The 20,723-nt window shown below is 54.1% G+C and overlaps 1 protein-coding gene across 1 annotated transcript in view; it reads right to left on the reverse strand.

Moving 5' to 3' along the window:
- Window positions 1-7,088: 7,088 nt before the first annotated feature.
- Window positions 7,089-20,723, reverse strand: part of TGM2 (transglutaminase 2) — a 35,556-nt gene continuing 21,921 nt past the window's right edge. The window contains exons 5-13 of the mRNA XM_024215438.1: window positions 19,323-19,451; window positions 18,229-18,406; window positions 16,291-16,426; window positions 15,818-15,921; window positions 14,684-14,926; window positions 14,002-14,274; window positions 9,775-9,935; window positions 8,488-8,624; window positions 7,089-7,841 (exon numbers count right to left, since the gene is read on the reverse strand). Of these exons, the coding sequence (XP_024071206.1) occupies window positions 7,685-7,841; window positions 8,488-8,624; window positions 9,775-9,935; window positions 14,002-14,274; window positions 14,684-14,926; window positions 15,818-15,921; window positions 16,291-16,426; window positions 18,229-18,406; window positions 19,323-19,451 (1,518 nt within the window). The 3' untranslated portion in view covers window positions 7,089-7,684. The remainder of the gene's footprint in view (window positions 7,842-8,487; window positions 8,625-9,774; window positions 9,936-14,001; window positions 14,275-14,683; window positions 14,927-15,817; window positions 15,922-16,290; window positions 16,427-18,228; window positions 18,407-19,322; window positions 19,452-20,723) is intronic.

Raw genomic sequence — 20,723 nt, forward strand, 5'->3', positions numbered from 1 at the left:
TGCGCTGCTCCCCTTCCCGCTCTCTGCAAAGGCACTGGGTAAGTTGGCGTTTCCTTCCAGGCTGGTGACTGATACAGACACATCCAGAGCAGCTGGGTCCTGGGTGAGGGGCACTTGAGAGCTGCCTCGGATTAGATCAGTGGAGACTCCTGTGCCCAAAAGCAGGATCTGGCCTGGTGCTTTCCTTGGAGGAGGCCGCACGTGGGCTCCAGACACGCATGCATGAGCTGCCGACGTATAATTCCCCCCAGGGGAGCTTGAGTCCATGTTAGGGGGCTGTGCTTTGCCTGTTAGCAGGTGCATCGTGCCATTGTGCATTGTCCTTCCCCAGGGGGAGCGACTTTGAACTGTAACTGGGAGCTTCAGCTAGGGAGCTGTCATGCACCTGGCTAACTGACCCCACTTATAAGCGAATTTAATGATTTTAACATAACCTGCATGTTTGGCCCAAACGAGAGAAAAGAAATTCCCTGTGAACTTTTCTGTGGTCTCGAATGGGGAAGGGGCAAAGTCCTATTGTTTGAGAGGAGACTAGACCCAGCCGTGGAGGAGGGAGCGAGGAGAACACTCCTGCATGGGCCCCAGGCCCTGTACCTGCTGGAGAGTTTCACTCTTTCCCCTGGACGCCAGAGATCCGTTGTCGTTGGGGCCTAATAATGCAAAGTTCATTAATTGTGTTTCCTTGAGGCTTAGCTGCTGTTTTCTTCTCCCAAGCATCTGGGAATGTACCCCTCAGGGCCTGTGCTTGAACCACTAGACAACACTTCCTCTCAAAGCCTACATGAATGCTCTCCTGCAGCCCGCTGCTGGCCACCCCACAGGTCCCAGCATGCTGGGTCCATACGTTCTGGAGCATCCCGGGCTCCCAGTAAGCTGCAGCCCTGTTTCTCCCCTTGGTCTCCGTGGCAAACTGCCTGGGCCTGGGTTTTGTCTGTTACCATGTCACAGAAATAGCCCCCAGCTGCCCTAGGTCCCCAGAACCAGTGCTGACCCCCCAGCCTTCCTTGTAGCTCAAGCGCACCCTTTCTCAGAGCTCCCAAGGGGCAGGTACGCTAGGTTTACAATTCTCTCCAGGGACACGGGCGAGTGAAAGGGAAAGAGACATGGGCATTGGAGGGGTTTCTAAACAGAACTGCCCTTTATTAAGACAGTGTGAGAAATACACAGATTTAGGCAAAAGGATAAAACCCTACATGTATGTCTCTGCATCAGTGTCCTCACCACTTTGGAGCATTCTGTGGGCTTAGGCAGAGTCCCCCAAGGAGGCCAGGATAAGGCTCAGGATCTTCCTCCAGGACATGGAATCTCTCAAATGGCTGGTGGGAGACCCTCTTTTACAAGCTCCAGCCCCCTTTGTCAGGTGATCAAAGTCCCTCACCGGGTTGATCTTTTCATCAGTTATTACCCCTCTGGAGTTCAGATTTGAAAAGCTGGTTTGCCCTGGACAGTAGCCATCTCTTTGTCCAAGGGTGCTCCATTTAAATGGATGATCATCAAAGTTTAATGACCGTCCAATGTTAGCCTGTGCTACCACGGCTTGGAATTTTTGTTCAAGATGCAGGTAAATGGCCAGCAGGAAGACACTGCCCAGCTTTACAATCAGGATGGAGTTTGCAGCCTGACAAAGAGACATGCAGAGAGTCCCCAGTATCAAACAGAATGTGTAGGGCGTACAGACAGAATTCCCGAATCATCACAAACACGTAGGAGTTACTGCAGTTCACATGTACAGAGGCTACTTTTCAAAGCCCAGCTGGGCTCATATCATGCCTGGTCTTAGAATCCAGGTCCCAATTCTCAATGCTGTGCTCAGGTCATCTCTGGGTATGAACATCTGGGCTATAACGTACATACAAAATAGGGCTGCATCTATACGAGGATGTCTGGCCTGTTACCCATGACTGGTGCAGCTCCCTCAGTGCAGCAGGGGCAGAGGCTGTAGCATGGACAGGACTCTGGTGTTTTTCTCACTTGTGTGGGAAAACCAAAGAGTGAGAACTGTGGTTTTCTCCGACAATTTGTTGTCTAACCCTACCTAGAGGGCACAGGGTCAAAAATGCCTGAGTCCTGCCTACATTACAGCTTCCTCCATTGCTACCCCTGGAGCGGCAGCACTGGTGAGAATTACAGGTCACCAGTTTCTTAGTGTAGCGTCAAGGTGTAGAAGTGGTGTGTGAAATACAGAAACATTAACAACCGTCAGAACTTATTTCTTTAGAGCTGCCATGAAAATACATTTCCCCTGAGACTGCATCCAAAGATCTCTGAGGCACTCCCATGTAATATCTGAGCACCTCACAATTAGTGTATTTAGCCTCCCAACAGACCCCAAGGCAGGGCAGCACCAGGATCCCCCTTGCATGGAGAGACCAAACAACTTGCCCAGGGACACACCTGCTGGCTGGCAGAACAGGGCATTGAACCCGGGTCTCCCCAGTGCAAGGGGAGCAGCTTACGCTGTGGGCTACCCTGCCACTCAGCAGCAGCTGCCGCCTTTGGCCACCAGTGACATGGGCCCCACTTTGTGTGGTGCTTGCCTGAGCTGGAGCTGGGCTACCTGGGTTCTGGCACCGGGCGTTTGCACCAGATCCCTGACTGGCTGAGCCGCCCCCATCATGGGCTCAGCAGAGGAAGCCATTTTGAGTAACTTCCTCAGGCAGGAGAGAAGGGTCCAGAGGAAGGAACGGGCCTGGTTCCCACTACCAGCGTTGAGTGGGCTGGTCCTGTCCCACAGAAGACACCACCAGGTAGGGGACCAGGTGTTTTCTATCTAGCCTGGCTGCTGCGTAAGCGTTTGCAAGGCCCCGTCAGCGTAGCTGCTCCGGGCAGGCCTGCGTGGGCTTGCGGTGGGGAAGGGGATTGTGACGGGCTTTGGGTGTCGCCACGGGGCTGATGCTTGCTCAGAGATGCTCACGCTTGGCTCGTGGGGCAGGTCTCACGTGGCTATTCCTGAGGGGAGGCTGTTGCCCTGTGTAGCTGAGGGAGCGGGGGCAGCGGCTTGGCCTAGCCTCCAGGTTACACACCCAGGGGCCCGGGCAGGTGTGTGGCGTGTTTTTAGCGAGCCAGCTAGAGCACAGCTAGCGTGGGGACGGCACCTCCCGGCTCAAACGCGGATGTCCTGTTACCCCGGGATAACTGCCAGCTCAACTTCCATTTTCCTTTCACCGTCAGTAAAGCATTAGGATCCTCTTCCCTTCCAGCTCACTGCTGCAAAGAGCCTTTGTCATAAAAGCCCTGTGCCCTGCTACTGCCCTGCCCTGGGCAATTCTGCACAGACATGCTGCCCCCGAAGGGACACGGACACCTCTTCCCTTTCCTCACACACGACCAGCTGCAAAGATCTCCCCACAGCTCTGTCACACCCACAAAGGGCTCCACAGATCTGCAGATACACCTCTACCACGCAGACCAACTCCTGCCATCACCGTCCAGTTCAGCTACGCCTGACACCGCCCCCACTCGCTGTACCGGGAGTGCATGCAGATAAATGCTCAGCTCGCGACTGACAACCCCTATGCCCTGCTCCGTGTCAAACACAATTCAACACCGACATGATGCATGCTGGATCCGGAAGATACATTTGCTGCTCTGCCAGGGGCGGCTCCAGGCACCAGCGCAGCAAGCGCGTGCCTGGGGCGGCAAGCCGCGGGGGAGCAGCCTGCCAGTCGCCGTGAGGGCGGCAGTCAGGCTGCCTTCAGCGGCATGTCTGCGGGAGGTCCGCCAGTCCCGCGGCTTCGGCGGCAATTCGGCGGCGGGTACGCCAAAGGCGCGGGACTGGCGGACCTCCCACAGGCATGCCGCCGAATCTGCGTGACCAACGGACTGCCCGCAGGCGCGCCGCCGAAAGCCGCCCGACAGCCGTGCTTGGGGCAGCAAAAAACATAGAGCCGCCCCTGTGCTCTGCCCTTTGCTTTCACACATTGCAAAACGTGGATTTCCTCATATCACAATCACAGCTCTGTCACACTCCACAAAGTAACCCACACATCTCCTCCTCTGACAGACACCTCTACCAAGCAGGCCCAGCCCTTGCCTCCGCTGTTTAGTGTCGGCACACCTAACCCCCTGACTGCACCTGGCGTGTACACCAGCAATCCTCATTGGCTGCTGCCAGCTCCCGAGGAAGGGAGGGAAACTGGTGTGAGCAACCTTCCCATCCCCCCACCCCTTTGTCCTTCAATACTGTTTGATGGAATCCTGGGGAGGGCTGAATGTGGTGTAGAAGGAGGTGAGGAGCTTGTATATTTCAGCACCTGTAGGGTGGGCAGAATAACAGTATGTGTGTTACTGGGACGTGTTGGGGCATAGCTGAAGGGGGCACTTCCTGGTTTTCCAAAGTTTGAGATTTGCTCAATTCAGCGTTCTGCAAGGGGATGACTGACCACCAACCAACTGTGACTCTGTCAGTGTAGTCTTTTGCCATTGAATGTATTGGCTTTGCGGCTATAGAAACAGGGAGAGAGCTATTTAGAGGGGAATCAGAGAGTGGCTTTTTGGATTCCTGCATGAATTGACGTAGAAAAAAAATCCATTGACCCAGCATTTTACTGGGGGCATTAATTCACCTAGGGAGGACAGAAAACACAATTTCATATTAATTTAGTGGAAAAACACCCCTGCTCCCAGCCGGCTGTAAGACAGACAGAGAGATTACTGGGAGCCCCCCGAGGCGCAGGAGGCTGAGAACGCAGCAAGTCGGATTTTGAAAGTGAAAAATAAACTCTTTATTTTGTGCTTACAGAGTGAATTCATGTCAGTGTCATGTCCAGTCCTCGGCACGCAGTGTTTGCCGTGACATTAGTAGAAACGGTTAGAAAAGCGCATACGCTACCCTCTCTGTACAGGAGAGGTTACATAGAATAGGCATAAAAAACAAACACACTGTTGCTCACATTATACAATCCTTTTTCCACCTCGCTGGTTTCAAAAGCACTTTCCCGGCACTGATAACTGGTACACAATAATGCTGACCCCGTGCAATCCTGTTATAAAAGTGTCTGTCTTCCTGCGGGTTAGTTTATCAATTCTGCTCAGCTTCCCAGTCGAGTATGTAAAGCTGGGGGAAAGGAGAGGTTTCTACTTGGTGTCTAGTTCTAGAAGAAGTGGTGGTTTTGAAACTGCAAACTTTCCAGACCTGTTAAAATGCCTCCTGATTTGCATAGATGCCAGGTAGGGCTGCTAGGAATGCCCCGGGACTGGGAAGGGTTAACGCTTCCCACACCCCATTACAAATGTAAGCGGCCACAGCGAGAATCATCAGAGCATGTTCCCCACATCTGGAGGCAAAGCCAATTTTTATTAACCGCTTCACTGCTGAATGATGTAACGGACATGTCCCATGGCGGTGCGCCGCCAGGACTGTGAGATGTGCCAGGTGCCCCCAGCCATTCCCGTGGGGATTGCTGCCAAGGCCCAGGCACCTGCCACAGCAAGGAGATGCTCCTTTCACAATAACCCCCTGCCCTCCAAGGTGCCTTTTCTTCTGCAGGGATGGAGGGATTCATTGGGGGTTCCGGGGAAGGGATTCATTTGGGGTTGGGGAGATTTATTGCAGGTTCGGGGGAAGGGATTTATTGGGGGTTGGGGGAAGAAATCTATTGGGGGTTGGGGGGATTTATTGCGGTTCGGGGGAAGGGATTCATTGGGGGTTGGGGGGAAGGGATCTATTGGGGTTGGGGGGATTTATTGGGGATTGGGGGAAGGAATCTATTGAGGGTTGGGGGGATTTATTGCAGGTTCGGGGGAAGGGATTCATTGGGGGGTTGGGGGAGGGAACTGACTGTTTAGCACGTTGGGCTGGGTGGCGTGGAGAGGTTCACGTATACAGGGCCTGATCCTGCATGATGCTGAACCCTTCCGTGAGCCTCGGTGGGAACTCCGGACCGGGCCTCTGGAACGTGCTGTGACCCGTCGGGTTAAGTCACCCGTCTGCCCCCTCGTGCTTTACAACAGCAGGAGTTCAGATGAGTCTGACTGCCCTGCCAAGCCAAAATCGCCCGGCTGCTTTGTTCATTTCCTCGCTCTTTTCGCCAGAGGTTTCCACTCTGTTCTCCAAGTGCCTCTGCACCGATCAGGATACAGCGCACCCCAGACAGCTGAGACGTGCACAGAGAGAGTCTAGGGGGATTGCCGATTGTCTAAAGCCGTTTCCTTTGGCCCCGCCTGGGCTGCTGGGAGGCAGGGGCAGGCGGCCAAGGCTTTGCTAAAACAGCTGGGGACTGAGCAGAGGTGGAAGGTGACTTGGGGTCACAAAGGCTCTGAGGGCCACGTTTTCAAAGCAAGTCGCTGAAGCTGTGCTTGGGAGCCTAGGACGTGCGTTGGCTGTGTGAACAAAACCCACAAGCACATCTGGCAGGTGGACACGCCATATCTCTGTGTATGTCGCATAAACACAAACAACACATGGAGGTGGAGGTTCAGAGAGAGCTTCTAGGCCACCCTAACACCCAGCCCTAAAAAATACAGGAGTCACTAAGGGTGTGATGCCTGCCTGTGGGACATGGGGGGTAACCTGCAAGGAAGAGGAGCCTTGCGTTCTCTGCAGCATGGCCTCTGCACTCTAGATGGGCATTGAGAGGATCCCAGCCTATCGGTAAATGCAGCCTCCAAGGAGAGGCAGATCCTGCAGCTGGGCATGGCAGAGGACAGGGAGTGGAGTCCTGCTTTGATGTAGATTGATCATATCTTCTCCAGGGCAGGGCAGGGCAGGGCAACAAAAATGATGAGGGGGCTGGAGCACATGACTTATGAGGAGAGGCTGAGGGAACTGGGGTTATTTAATCTGCAGAAGAGAAGAGTGAGGGGGGATTTGATAGCAGCTTTCAACTACCTGAAGGGGGGGTTCCAAAGAGGATGGAGCTCGGCTGTTCTCAGTGGTGGCAGATGACAGAACAAGGAGCAATGGTCTCAAGTTGCAGTGGGGGAGGTCTAGGTTGGATATTAGGAAACACTATTTCACTAGGAGGGTGGTGAAGCACTGGAATGCATTACCTAGGGAGGTGGTGGAGTCTCCTTCCTTGGAGGTTTTGAAGGCCCGGCTTGACAAAGCCCTGGCTGGGATGATTTAGTTGGGGTTGGTCCTGCTTTGAGCAGGGGGTGGGACTAGATGACCTCCTGAGGTCCCTTCCAACCCTGATATTCCGTGATTCTATGATTCAATTTGGACTCATCCCGCTCAGCTGAGGGGGCCATTGGTAATGCTGCTGAGAGGTCCATCAAATGTGTGTGAGGAGGCCTGGGACTAGGGTGACCAGCTGTCCTGATTTTATAGGGACAGGCCCGATTTTGGGGTCTTTTTCTTATATAGGCTCCTATTACCCCTCACCCCTGTCCCGATTTGTCACATTTGCTGTCTGGTCACCCTACATGGGACTGGGGTGTCAGCTTGGACTGATTTTGGCCTTGCTGTCTGACCGTGGCCGACTGGAGAAGTGTCTGACACGCGGTGGCTGCACCAGGCGCTTCTGGCAGGAGCAGCGAGCTCCAGGAGCTGTTCTGGTCAGTGGCTGGCAGCTGAGTTCAGTGAAGTCCTTTTGAACCCAGCGAATGTTGGAGGCGCCCAGCGTCTGGGACTGGCTGTGCAGGGCGAGGCGAGGTCTCTGGTCTCTGTGGGAATCGTCGTTAGCTCTTGAGAAGAGGCTCATGTCGGCGTCGGCAGGGCCAGGCGAGCACGGGTCAGGCGGCTTCACTTGGGCAGCGGGGCGACGATCACGTTGCGATAGCCCTTCACTCCCTTCAGCTTGTCGCTCTCGAAATTCACCACGAGCTTGTGCAGGCCGGACAGCTGGGGGGTCAAGTCCACCCTGACCTTCGCCTCCTGCCCCGGCTCAACGGGGCTGGCGCTGTGGGGGGCACAGGTAAAATCAGCAAACCCCAGCACCACCCGCCAGCGTCACTCGGTCACTAGCAAGTACCTTCGCCAGACCCATGCGTGGCCCTGTCGGGAGCCCATCTCCTTAGAGCCCCGGGGACACCGGACAGGCCTGTCCCTTTGGTCCTCAGAGGCAGCACCAGCCTGAGGGGAGATCCTTGGGGAGCAGCAAAACAAACTGTTTGGGGGGTGGGGGGGAGTTTTCCCTTTAATATCGGACATGACACTGAGCGTCCTCAGTGAACTGCAGCAAATCGACTCTCAGGATGCTTGCTGCCAAATGCCCCCGGACTGTTCCGTACGGCTATTTCTGCTGGGCCTGTGCTCCTCCGCTATTCCCTGCTGGGGGCGGCTGGTCTGGGGATGCTCTGAGCTTCCCCTGCCAGCCCTCCTCCGCCGGTCCCTTCAGTGACTGTCACTGGGGCAGGAGCAGCTGCAATCTCTCACAGAGTTCATGTCCCCACTTCATTCCGAACGGCAGCCCCCTGGCTGAGGTGGGACTGGAGGAGGGGCAAGCGCCTTCCCTGTGCAAAGTTCTCGCCGAGTCTCGAAAGTCAAACTTGGCCCCTGACCCCCCACAGCAGCCCAACCCCGCAGTGGGAGTAGAAAACACCTACAGCTCCTGGGTCTTCTGTCCTTGGGTCAGACCAGCCCCCTCCAGGGTGAACTCGCAGCCGCACAGAGGGGTCGAGAGGGGGTTAGTCAGGGTGAGCTCTGCCACCAGCTTCCGCTTCTGCATTGGCTCCCCTAAAACCTGTTTTGAAAAGAAATCAGTTGGATCCTCAGTGAAGTCCCTTTTGCCATGAGAGAGAGAGAGAGAGAGTATGTGTACGTGTGTGTACGCATGTGCATACGTGCGTGTGTGCGTATGTGTACTGTGTGTGTGCACGTGTGTGTGTGTGTGTGTGTGTGCAGATACGCTCCCTTCCATTGCTCTAGTTAATGTTGACCAGTTGACTGAGTGTATAACGCTCCAGACACACACACACCCCTCGCCCGGAGTGAAGCCATGAAGCAGCACCACTCACGGCAGGCCGTGTCTGCATTAGTTGCTTCATTGATTCTAGTGAGACAAAGCCAGTTACTGCGGCTCCTGGCCCCATGGCTTGGCTCGGCTCTGCGCTTACTGGCTGTGTGTGTGTCACCAAGAGCTGTGGCAATGCACCCTGCCCGTCTGACAGCCACTATAAGCTACCCGCAGGCTGCTGCAAACCCCTCCCAGCGCTGCCCACGTCAGCCTGCTCCCCTCCTGCCTTCCGCCCCCAGCTCCGGTCTCTCCTCTCTGCCCTCCCAGCTGGCACCTGACCTCCTCCCACACCACGGGGCTGTACCCTGAATTGCTCAGCAGCGCTGCAGTGTCCCCTCGGCGGGCTCAAGCCCCCTTGCATTGTTTGTGAGCCGCTCAGCCAATAGCCCCTCAGAGGGTCCTGTGGGAGAGCGGGAGGCTGCTGGGTCTCCCGCTCCTTTCCGGTGCTGAGTGAGGTGAAACGGGCCGCACTGGGCGCGGGGAGCTGTGGGAAGTGGCTGGCAGTTCGGTCTCAGGATTGGGGTCCAGGGAGGTGCTGATGCTTTTCAGTTCTGACTTGGCACTGCATCGAACTCCCGTGTGCACTGGGACACAGGCGCCAGGACAGGACTGCCAGAGGCATGCGCTCTCCCAGTGCAGCAGCAGAGCCAGGCTGGTTCCCGCGTCTGATTGCAGGGATGTCCGTTCAATACCAGGCATTTGGGGGGGGGGGGGAGAGCGTATGCTGCAAGCTGCATCTCTTTCATTATTGCTGCCTGGCTAACACCGAGGATACTGGGCTGAGAATGTGTCCCAGTCCCCTCCACGTCTGCGGCGCTGAGCAGGGACTGGACACGTGCTCAGCAGTGCCAGGACGGGGACGTGCTGAAGTCCTTACCCTAATCTTAATATCCGGGTTCTTTATGTAGATGTCTCGGACCCCAAGGACGATATCTCCAGTCTGGTATTCAAATAGGAGGGCCACCAGCTTGATCATGTTGTCTTGGGTCAGGCAGCTGCCGTACTTCTCATACAGAATACGCAGGGGCACCGTCTTTTCTGGAGAGAAAGGTGAAAAAGATCTGGATTAGTGTCCCCCAAAAGCTCAACTCCCTCTGGCTTCCTGGTGCCCACGGATCACTGAGCTGGGGGCTGGGCCATCACCTAGTCTGGGGCCAGCTGTCTCCCTGCAGCTGTTGCAGTCAGGGATGGAAATGACAGAGAAAAGGGGGCGATTTCAGGTCTGGCACAAGCAGGTGCCACAGACACACGTCAGTGGGAGGAGCCGCCCCCCACCCTGGCTCTGAGCGTGGTGCAATGTCTGGTTTTCCAGGGTTGGGATTGGCCCCAGAGACAGTGGCAAAGTCTGATGGCAATACCTAGGCAGGAAGGCTGAGGAGAGGAACTGGAAATCCAAAGGGGTTGTGCCCAGGGCAGCTGGCCTTGGGAAGCCTGGGGCAGGCAGGAGTAGCACTGGTATAGCAAGGGATGATGCTGAGTGTCTGCTTCAAGAACCATGCAGCAGAGCAAGCTACAGCCGGCTACGCCAGCAGCCTGGGGCCCCCAGATCTTGGGTGTGGGATGCTTTCAGTGTAGGGGCACCGTGGAAGTGATTGCAAACAGAGGAATGAGTCCTGTGTTATCTGATGAGATACAGGCCTGGTTTGTGACTCTAATCTTCATGCATAACTTCCACTACTAAACTGGGATTCACATTCAGCTGCTGTTAACCCCTACACTGCTGGCATTTTCCAGACAAATCCATTGTCTCTGGAAGGCTATAGACGGAGGTGTGTAGGGCCTGTGAGCCCCGCTGGTTCTGTTGGTGCTGACCCAATTCTGGGTCCGTGGGCTGCTTCTGGCCAGCCCGATAAAGCTGCAAGCAAATGCAACGTTTCCCTGCGGTGTTAGGGCAGGTTGAGGTCCCTCGGAGGGTGAGCTGATGGGGCTGCTCAGTGACCGTGCTGTGCGATACAGGGAGCTGCTGAATGGTCTCTTAATCCCATGACTGGAATTCGGGGCTCCCCCAGCGAGAGTGCTGATGGGAGGGCAGCCTGGTCGTGAGTCGCCACTCGCCCCTTTGGGTTTCACTGACACCAAAATTCAAAAGCACTTTCCAGGTTAAAGACCTCTTTCTGATCCTTTTTACACTCAGGGAAGGAGAGCAGAGCAGCGCAAGAGAAAAAGGATAAGAGGTTTAGCAAACATGCCCTGTGAGGAAAGGGAAATCCAAACGCACGTTGATACGGCATGTTCTGTTCTCTATTGAGCTGTGTTAGTTTAGCATTTTAGATAGAGCAGAAACCTTTTAAAAGAGAAACCTTATGCTAATCTTTCTGCAATTAGTTTGTTTAATCTAAAAGGCATCTATCCTTTGATGGAATTTAGACCAGATGTAGAACTGAGGTCTTGACAAGCTGTCCCCTTTAAAGAACTTCTTGCATTTCTTGTCAGAGTCGAGGAGTGAGCACCACCTATCTTGGCTAAATGCCAGTTTGAGTAAAGGCTCCCTGTTGGACTCACTGCACACTTTCAAATGGATGCTTCAGGTCTTCTTCACGTCCTGTCCTTTACCACTGGGTAGCATTGTTGTGCGTTGTTCAACAGCTGCTGCGTTCCACTCCAGAGGTAGCTACATCACCATAGGGACTGATTCTGATCTCACCCTGCTGTAAAACTATCAGAGTAACTCTTTGACCTAGGTGCAGTTACTCCCAATTTACACCATAGAAATGGAGGCCTGGAAGGGACCTCAAGAAGTCATCTACTCCAGGCCCCACACGGAGGCAGTATTAAGTAAACCTAGACCATCCCTGACAGGTGTTTGTCCCACCAGTTCTTAAAAACCACCAGTGATGGGGATTCCACAGCCTCCCTTGGTAGACTATTCCAGAACTTAAGATTCCAGGAAAAACTTTCTAGCTATAAATCTATTCTGGTGTTTAACCGTCCTATCTAGAAAGGTTGTGAAATCCCCGGCAATATAGATGATTTCACTTGAGGAACTGGCAAAATCACTTTTTTGCTGGTTTAAGCTGTGTCTGCACTAAGAGGGTTTCTATCAGCTGAGCATGGGTCCAGGGCTGTAAAACCCAGGTCCAGATGGGCCTGGGAGCCATAAAACCTGGCTTTAACACTTCATGCATTTGTAAATGGGTTTGGGAACACCTGGTTATACCAATGAGTGGAGCAGCTTGAGTCAGAATTTTCAAAATAAAAATGTATTAATGAGAGAGAAAATAGAATGCAGAAATAGTGAGAGAGAAACCTCTTCTGAGAGGGGACAGATGAGTGCGATATAAAGACCTAGAAAGAGAGATCAATGCAGATAAGCCCAACTCATTTGGAGAGAGTCAGACAGACGCTGCTTTGGCCCATCTCCAAATCCATTTCCGGCCCTGCTACCTGAATAATGTTCTTTATCCTTTCATCAAAGATTACAAATCCACAACAATAAATAAATAAGCAGAAAAGCACTGAACGCTGCATTGGCCATGAAGCAGAAGCCCAGAGAGCCAGAGCCTATCAAATAACAACCCGCCCGCATGGGGGCTTGCACGTAGAGGCAGGCTGCGGTTTAGTGCCGCACAGCCATTTCAAAATCCTCTCCGTGCGATAGCGAAAGTGGCTAATGCAGCTTGGTGGCTGCCTACCAGGATAAACACCACCTCCGTGTCTCAGCTGGGAGCCGGCCCAGAGGAAATAACAGCCTCAAGGTGCTATTTATCTTGGTAGTTTGCCTCCAAGGTATGTTTGGCACCTTTATTATTTACGGGATTAAACACAAACACTGAATTCTTGCACTGCGCCAGCCCATCGTTTGTATGAACCGATGACCCAGGCGGCTTGTTATATAATTGAATTAAGTAAAATAACATCTGTAGACTCGCACACGACTGTGGCACAAACTGAAAAAGCAGGAACCCGCATGTTCAGAATGAAAATTGTCCTCAGCTCACAGCTCGTTTAGCAATTCAATGCAAAGTGCCAGTCTGGAATGAGGGTTGTGTTAATCGGTGTTGATTTGAGTCTCAGCAGTCAATAACCACAATATGTTGGGCCAAATTGTCAAAAACGGGCTCCAACTTTGAACAAGCTAAAACCAGAATTTGCATAAACAGATGGGATTAGTGGGTGCCATCTAGATTATTGGATTTTGTCCATGCAACGTGATGCCTGCTTGATTTGCACCCACAAATCCCATTTGTGGGTGCAAATTGCATGCAAAAGTTTGCATATAAATTTAGCGGTTGGGATGACAGCCAGGTTAGATCTGGCTGTGAGGTTCTTCTGGCCTATGATGTCCTAGAAAAGGGATGATACAGCTGTCACGCTATTGGCAAGCTTCTTCCTGGCAGTGTATTCTTAGATAGCATTTCTGCCCTAGACTGCCCATCAGCGCTACGCTCTACTGAGACAAAGGCACTGCCAGCCACAAGAAGGAGATGGGTGAGCATGAGGACAAAGCTGCCTTGGCAGCTCGCCTGCCACCGGACAGTCCTGGCCTTCCCAGGGCACATGGGAATGACCACAGTCTCGTTGCCTTCCGGTCAAAGTACAAAACTCACTCATTTGACTCGGCTTTCCCAGAATACTGATCAATGGCAAACCCGAACAGCTGGGCAGGGGGAGTAACAAGGATTTAAATAATTAGATCTTCATTGAAAAAACAAACATTAAGTCTTCCAAGGTTCTTAGATGCCCTGGTGCTGAGCAGCTAAACTCCTAGGTAGACATGCACCATTCTGTGCACTGATTTCAAAGTCAGCCCCTCTGTACCATACAGACACTGCCCTCTCCACAGTACAAAATACTGTTTGAGAATGAGCTCGGCAGAATGCCAGTTCTACCACAATGGAGAAAACACTCTACAACGTTTGTCTGCGATCTCCCCTATTGTCTCAGATCCGGCCGTAGGATACACACAGGATGCTGAGCTGTGCCGTGCTTTGCAATACATACAGCGAGGGATGGACAGCTACAGAGGGCCGCATATTCAGCTGGTATAAATCACTACGCTGCCACTGGGTTTAAAAGAGCTCGGCTGGTCCAGGAAGTAGAATATTTTCTCCGCTCCATTCTCCCTGCTTTATTTCCAGTATCATTCCCAGAGCCAGTCTCTTACCTGCATGGGGTAGGAGAATGACATTCAGAAGATCCTTCATCCCACACTCAGGGCCCATGACTCCACTGTAACTGGCAGTTCGGGCACAGAACATGAGCCTGCACAGCCGTTCGGTCTCGGTGTTGTTGCTGATGACCGCGAAGACGTCAAAATCGCAGCCATTGTTCATGCCCTCGGACACCTTGATCTTGATGCTCACGCCCTTCTCCTCCTCTGTCAGGTAACTTTTCTGGAGTTCTGCTTTTGCAAACACTTCCCTTTCTTGGTCGGATCCTGCAGTGCATGAAAAGATCATTGTTACCAGGTAGGTCAACACAGGAGCCCCAGCTGCCTTTGCCCTTCTCCCCACAACCGTCCTGAATGAGACCCCTGCAGCTTGACCAATCAGATGCTTTATTAATTAGATGATTCTTGTCCAATCCTGAGTTCCCCCCATTTTATCCCCCAGCACTTGGCTTTTCTCTCACTGGGCAGTGGCCAGACCTCCCCAAGCTGCATCTGCTTTGCCCTTCCTTTCTGCCTCTATTTCATCATGACCTGTTGAGGTCCCTTCCAGTCCCATATTTCTCTGATCCTATGAGCTCAGTGGGAACTAGCATGGTTCCTGCCCACAAATCGGCAGAAGAAATGAACACCAGCTGGCACCTGTCCTGCAGCACACCCTCCGACAAGCAGCACATACCCTCGGGATACTTGTAGTTGTGGGTAATGTCTTCTCTGGTGTCTTTGCCCACGCTTTTTGTGCTCATGTTCTTTCCTACGATAGAAGAGTGGATGGTCTTCTTTCTGGAGCCATCCTTCTGCAGCACCCAATAAACCATGTCCGCATTGACCTCCGCAAAGACAAACGGGATGTCGTATTTTTTCAGCTTCAGTTCACCTTCCTTGATGGCTTTGACTGGAGCTGGCCCACAGCAGTATGCCCCTGGGGAGAAAGGACTCTGCATTAGTCTTCCGTGTTTAGCGAGCACGGTCCGTGCACATGGGAATGCGGGCTGGGTGAGCCGCGCCAGTCAGGATCTTGGATGGTGGGCGCGTGCCATACACCATCTGGACTGGACTGAAGTGAGCACTCAGTAATTGGCCTCTGTAACGGGGCAGCCTGCCCTTTAAAAGCCGGGAGGGCTGGGGAGCGGCCAGCTCTGTTCTGGAGACGAGCCCGGCAGGCAAGTGCTGGGAATCATCCGACCCAGCTGTGCAGCATCAAGTGAGTGGCTCTGACCGTTCCCAGCTGGGGGAATATAAACAAGGACCCAGCTCCACCGGGGGCTGAAGGGCCAGGAGAGGGCAGGGGGACGCTCTCCTAGGGCTGCAGCACAAGACAGCGAGAGGGCAAGTAAGCCCCGTGAACCCCTGCCAAGGCTGGGGAAAGTCCTGAGCATTACGTTGCCGGCAGGGGCAACGAGGGGTGGGGGAAGCCGGTACAAATTACCGGGGCCCGGCAGTCCGGAAGGGGGTCCGGGGCCCGGCTTCCCCTCCCTCTCGTCGGCCCTGTTTAGCCGGTTCGCCCTTGCTGGGGGGCCCGAAAAAATTCTGGCCCCGGCTTTCCCCCCCCCTCATCGGCCCTGTTTAGCCAGTCCACCCTTGCTGGGGGGCCCGAAAAATTTTTTTCACCGGGGCCTGAACCCGCTCTCGGCGGCCCTGACTGCCGGAGACCAGGGGGCCCCGCAACCTAGGTTGGGAGCAGGGCTAGTGCACTATTTTTCTGTCTTAGAGAATAAAACGGGTCCTGCGGTGACGGCTACGGACAGAACCAGGCGGGGCTGATGGCTTTCGCAGGCAGGCATCAGGCCCACGGCCTCTAGCGTCTCCTTACCTTCGCTCTTCTCCTGAGGAGTTGGATCCAAAGCCTGCCATCCATCACAGCCGGGGGGCAGGTCGGGCCGGGTCATCCAGGACTCCACCCAGCAATGGTAATTCCTGTAAGGAAAGCAAAGAGAGGGGGGAGAGAGTTGAAAGCTCATGTCGTCTGCATCCCTGACGCAGGAGGTGTCCAGGGGCCTGTCCGAGAGCGTCACAGCTTTCAGCGCTGTCTGCGAGGGACACTCAGAAACTGTCCTCTGCCCCTTGCTCAGTGCTTGCTGAGGGGGACATTGCCAAGTGCCATTACTGATCTTACGGGGGCCTCAACCCTGCATGAGATCTGCCTGTAACTGAGGGGAGAACGTGGCCGGCGTTCCTGCGTAGCCCAGCTCCTGGCAGGCCGTACTGAGCAGTAGTCATGTAGCCCGGGATATGATGAGCATTTCACCCTGAAGCACAGCGTCCCTTGCCGTGGATGCAACTCACCATATCGTGTCTTTGGATGTCTTCTGCAGGTTTCCCATTTCGTCTAGGTAACGGTCAATGACCAAGTTGCTGTTGGTATCGTGGGCGGAGTTATAATTGGTCACCACGCGGGTGGGAATTCCCAAACATCTCAGGACTGGGGAGGAAGTGAGAAGGGGAGAGGTGAAGCCCGGTGCATTTGGTGACTGGTTATTGGAATTCCTTTCCATCCCAGGCTCTCCAAGTGCTGTCCACTCCCTGAGCCTCACAACCCCTCTGCAATGCAGGGAAGCATTGTCCTACCAGGTGCCCAGGCTGCTGTGTGGAAGCCCAGAGAGACCATGTCACAGACAGGGGTTGTGGCCACAGCAACCCATTTTTTTTTTGGCCAAAATTTCATACATGCTCTAGGGGAGGCAACAATGATGGTGCCAGGTGGCCAACAGCTTCTTAAGCACCATGTCGTCTAGCTATGCACAGAGCAGGTCTTGCCCGACGTGACACTCAGAACACAAGTGCTCCCAGCAGTGCGCTGGCGCCTGGCGGGGCTGGACTGGGGAGCAATCGTCACATTCTCTAGCATACCCGTTCCAGCGAGTCAGTGACAGAGCCAAGGATAGAAAACGTGGGTCTCCTGATTTCCAGGAGCTAAAACACCAGGGAAGAGATTTTCCTTTAGATCAACAACATCGGCTCTGCCTTCAGCTTTGACTGAGAATCGCCCTCTTTGCCTGCATGAAGAGGATTTGGGGCTTTGTGCTTGAAAGCGGCGTCTGTTCCCCTCACTGAGCTGGCGCCAGAGCTCCAGCCGGTGGAAGGGATGTTCAGTGACATTGACAGTCTGTCAAGCTCTGATACTTCACTAGAAACAGGGCACAAAAGAGACTGGGGAAATGCTTTCAAGGGATTCCATGAACAGGTAGAATTTAACATCCAACCAGTTTATTTAATCTCCTAGCTGCTGCTTACAATAAACGGGGCACCCTTCGGAATATATCGGTAGTTCTAAAGTTTTGAAGGCCACCGGTAGGGGTGGGCCAGCCTGAGAAGTCCACATATGTTTTAGCTATTTTCTTCCTCCTGTTTATGTACCCAGGAGAACAAGGCCAAACCCTCAGGCACTTTGTCCCCAAGAAAAATAAGTGCGTGCATGTATATGTGTGTCTTGAAAAATGTAAGGCCAGATTCTGTTCTGATTTGCACCAGTTTGACTCCCCTCACATTGGTAAAGTTACCTTTGATCTAGACTGCTGTGACATGAGACTTTGTCCCTGGGTGCACATGGGGGAAGGCCAATGAATTTTCTGTAACTCATTCACATTCTCAACGGTCTCTGTGGATTAATTACATTATTTTAAACTATTCTTTGTCATTCATGTAGTACAGTGGTTCTCAAACTTTTGTACTGGTGACCCCTTTCACATAGCAAGCATCTGAGTGTGACCCCCCCTTATAAAGTAAAAACACTTTTTAATATATTTAACACCATTATAAATGCTGGAGGCAAAGCGGGGTCTGGGGTAGAGGCTGACAGCTCGTGACCCCCCCTGTAATAACCTCGCGACCCCCTGAGGGGTCCCAACCTCCAGTTTGAGAACCCCTGATGTAGTACATGACGCTGCGCCCTGTTGTGGGGAGGGGGGGGCTGCGTGCTGGGGGGACAAGAGAGAGAAGTAACTGAGAAACCAAAGTGTTTTTATCATGTTTGCAGTTTCCTGACTAATTCGACTAACACAGAGAGTAACTGGTAGGAAATCAGCCCGGCGCTGACTCTCCCCTGCTGACCTGTGATGAACAAGTCTGGTTTCCCTTGTCTAACGCCATGGACCTCAGCAGAGCTACTCCTGCCTCACCCCAGTGTCAGCTGGGTCACTGTGAGCCCTGCAATGTGAGGAGCGCGTGGGAATCTGAATGATCCAGTCCTGTGAGGAAGGGGGAAATGTCAGCTGGTCTCCTCACCTGTACATGCCACTGCCGCAAAGACCCAGCACTGGCCATATCGGACTGGCTGACATCCGTACTTCCTCCACCTTCTGAGAATGTCCACGCTCCCTATCCAGGACATGGGGCTCACCCCATCCTCGTACTTATTGTCCCAGCGCCCTGCAAGCACCCCCTGATCATCATTGCAATTCACCTGCAACACAACCGATGAGGTTCCTGGTGAGCACAGGGCATGAAAAGAGCAGTCAGAAGGGAAGCTGTGGGTGTGAGTTTGGACCGGACGCAGAGATCAGTGGAGAAACGGATTCATAACTGGAGGAGTGGTGGATAGATGCGTGCACTGGTAGATGAACAGAACAGACCAATGAAGGGCGGATGGATGGGTTTAGGGATAGATAGAGGTAGAAGAGTGAGTGGATGGATTGACAGATGGGTGGAGATTTTATACATGAGAGGAAGAGAGCCACGTGGTCACTCACCTTTATTCCCCTTGCCTGCTCTCTGCCTCCTAACCCATCCCCCAGGGACCTCTCCCAACGCCCAGGCAGCTGCAGACAATCACCCTCTTAAAAGGAAAATCAACCTGCCTCTAACACTGGCTGTTTGCAGCCCTTGGCATTCACCGTTACCACTGCAGTGGTGGTCGCCCCCAGCCGTATTCACATTATGCAATTGCACGGTGTGTACCGTTGGCAGGAACGCCAGTTGGGGGCAGGGCCACTGGGAGGGAGCAAAAGGGGTAGTCTGCCCCAGGCCCATGTTTGACAGGGCCCCCAGACCTGAGTGGCTCTGTGACCCCCACAACTCCCTGCTGTGGGGTGAGTGTGGTTCAATTGTGCGGACTGTGTGAAAAATTGCTGGGGTGCCTAGGTAGCCCCTACATACAGAATGAGACAGACCACAGTGGGGTCAGCTGGGCTGAGCGGTCAATGTCACCACTGTCTAATGGTGCCCATAATACCCGGGGTGTAGCTGGCTGGCTAACCAGGGGCAGCTCAGGGAATACATGGGCTCTGGGGATGAGTGAGAGGAATGGCCACTGGATGGGCGGAGCAGCCAGCAGATAAAAAGCTGCCTGTTGGCCTACTCCGAAAGTTTCCCAGACTCACCATGGCGCTCACGACCCGGCCAATGTAAACAGGGTTATTGCGGCGGGAGCAGTCTCGGTTTTGGTCTCGAAGGAATTTGGGGTTTGTATCCAGCAGCTGAAGGCAGATGTCCACAATTTCATCTTCGAACTGGTGTGGTGGAGAGAGAGACAGGAGCGCAGTGAAGCCCGGGAGTTACTTCTCCTCCCTGGGCGGGCGGGCGAGTAGCCCAGCATTGGGAGGGATAAAAAATAGCTGCACCCCAGGGCGTGAGACGTGTTGGGGGACCCAGCCCCTCCCTCGCCTTAGGTCTGTCTCACCGTTCCATTGTAACAAGGAGGAAACGTGGCGAGGGTGTGGGAGAGCCCGGGGCTGCATCCTCTATAGCGGGCTGCCCCCATGCCCCACCCTTCAGGCGGCAGAGCCTCTGCAGCTGTCTTGGTAGCTGGGGGCACCCCAGGAGTTTGCCCCTTAGTGTGCGGGCCATGGGCAGGACCAGCACAGGGGGATCAGGCGCTGACTGTCTCCCTGGTTCAAACATCGGTGAGAATGCGCATTCCTGGCTGTTGCTCTGCTGGGTTCGCACCCGGCTCCCTGCCAAGGCTCCTGAGAAACGCTCGGCATGTTTACTTAGGGAGGCAGCTCGGGGCACTTGGAAGGAGAAAGCGAGAGCCCGACAGGCTGACTGGGACTGGTGCCCTGTCCTCAAGGCACCTGTGAGAGCAGTTCTGCCATGGGGAGGCCTTGACATTTCAGAGCAATGTTATCCGACAGCCTGGGGCTTGTACAAAGCGGGGGAGGGGGACAGGGAGTCTGGCTGCTTTTGTCCATTTGTGCAGATAAGGAGCTGGTGTGTGCAAAGTTCAAGGCTAAGCATGGAAAATGAAGTCGCTGAGCCTGCCCCCCGCGGCACTGAGCAGACTGCTGGCGTGCAGCTGGGATGCCTCTTGGAAAGCCGGGTCATGGCCGGGCCCCACACATCCGTGGGAACCCAGCTGCTTAGCCCCATCATCCTCGCAGGAGTCACAAGACTTCCCTGAAGAGGCTCGGATCCTCCAAGGGACCTGGGTGCCTCTTGCTGCTTTAGGAGCCTGAATCCACCATTTGGGCCCTACTGACATCCTCAGCGGCTGCCCAAATTCCCTCGGCGCCCACTGTTCTGCTCTCGGCACCGACTGTACCATTGGGTGTGCACACAGCGCCCTCGGTGCCGCCCCACCCCTACCTCTGGAGGTCCCCGCCCATCTCACCAATGGGACCCCGTGCTTAGGCATGCCCGGAGAACGCCTGAGCCCTCCAGATGAGTGTGTGTCCCCCACCCCAGCGCAGCCGAGTGCGACAGCACATGTGCAAGTCCCTGGTCTGCAGCGGGAAGTTGAATGTCAGTGTCCCGCTTCCAGGGCCGGCTCCAGGGTTTTGGCC

The sequence above is a fragment of the Terrapene carolina genome, unplaced genomic scaffold, assembly GCF_002925995.2.
Source record: "Terrapene carolina triunguis isolate 2854851 unplaced genomic scaffold, T_m_triunguis-2.0 Scaffold130, whole genome shotgun sequence".
Lineage (NCBI taxonomy): Eukaryota > Metazoa > Chordata > Testudines > Emydidae > Terrapene > Terrapene triunguis.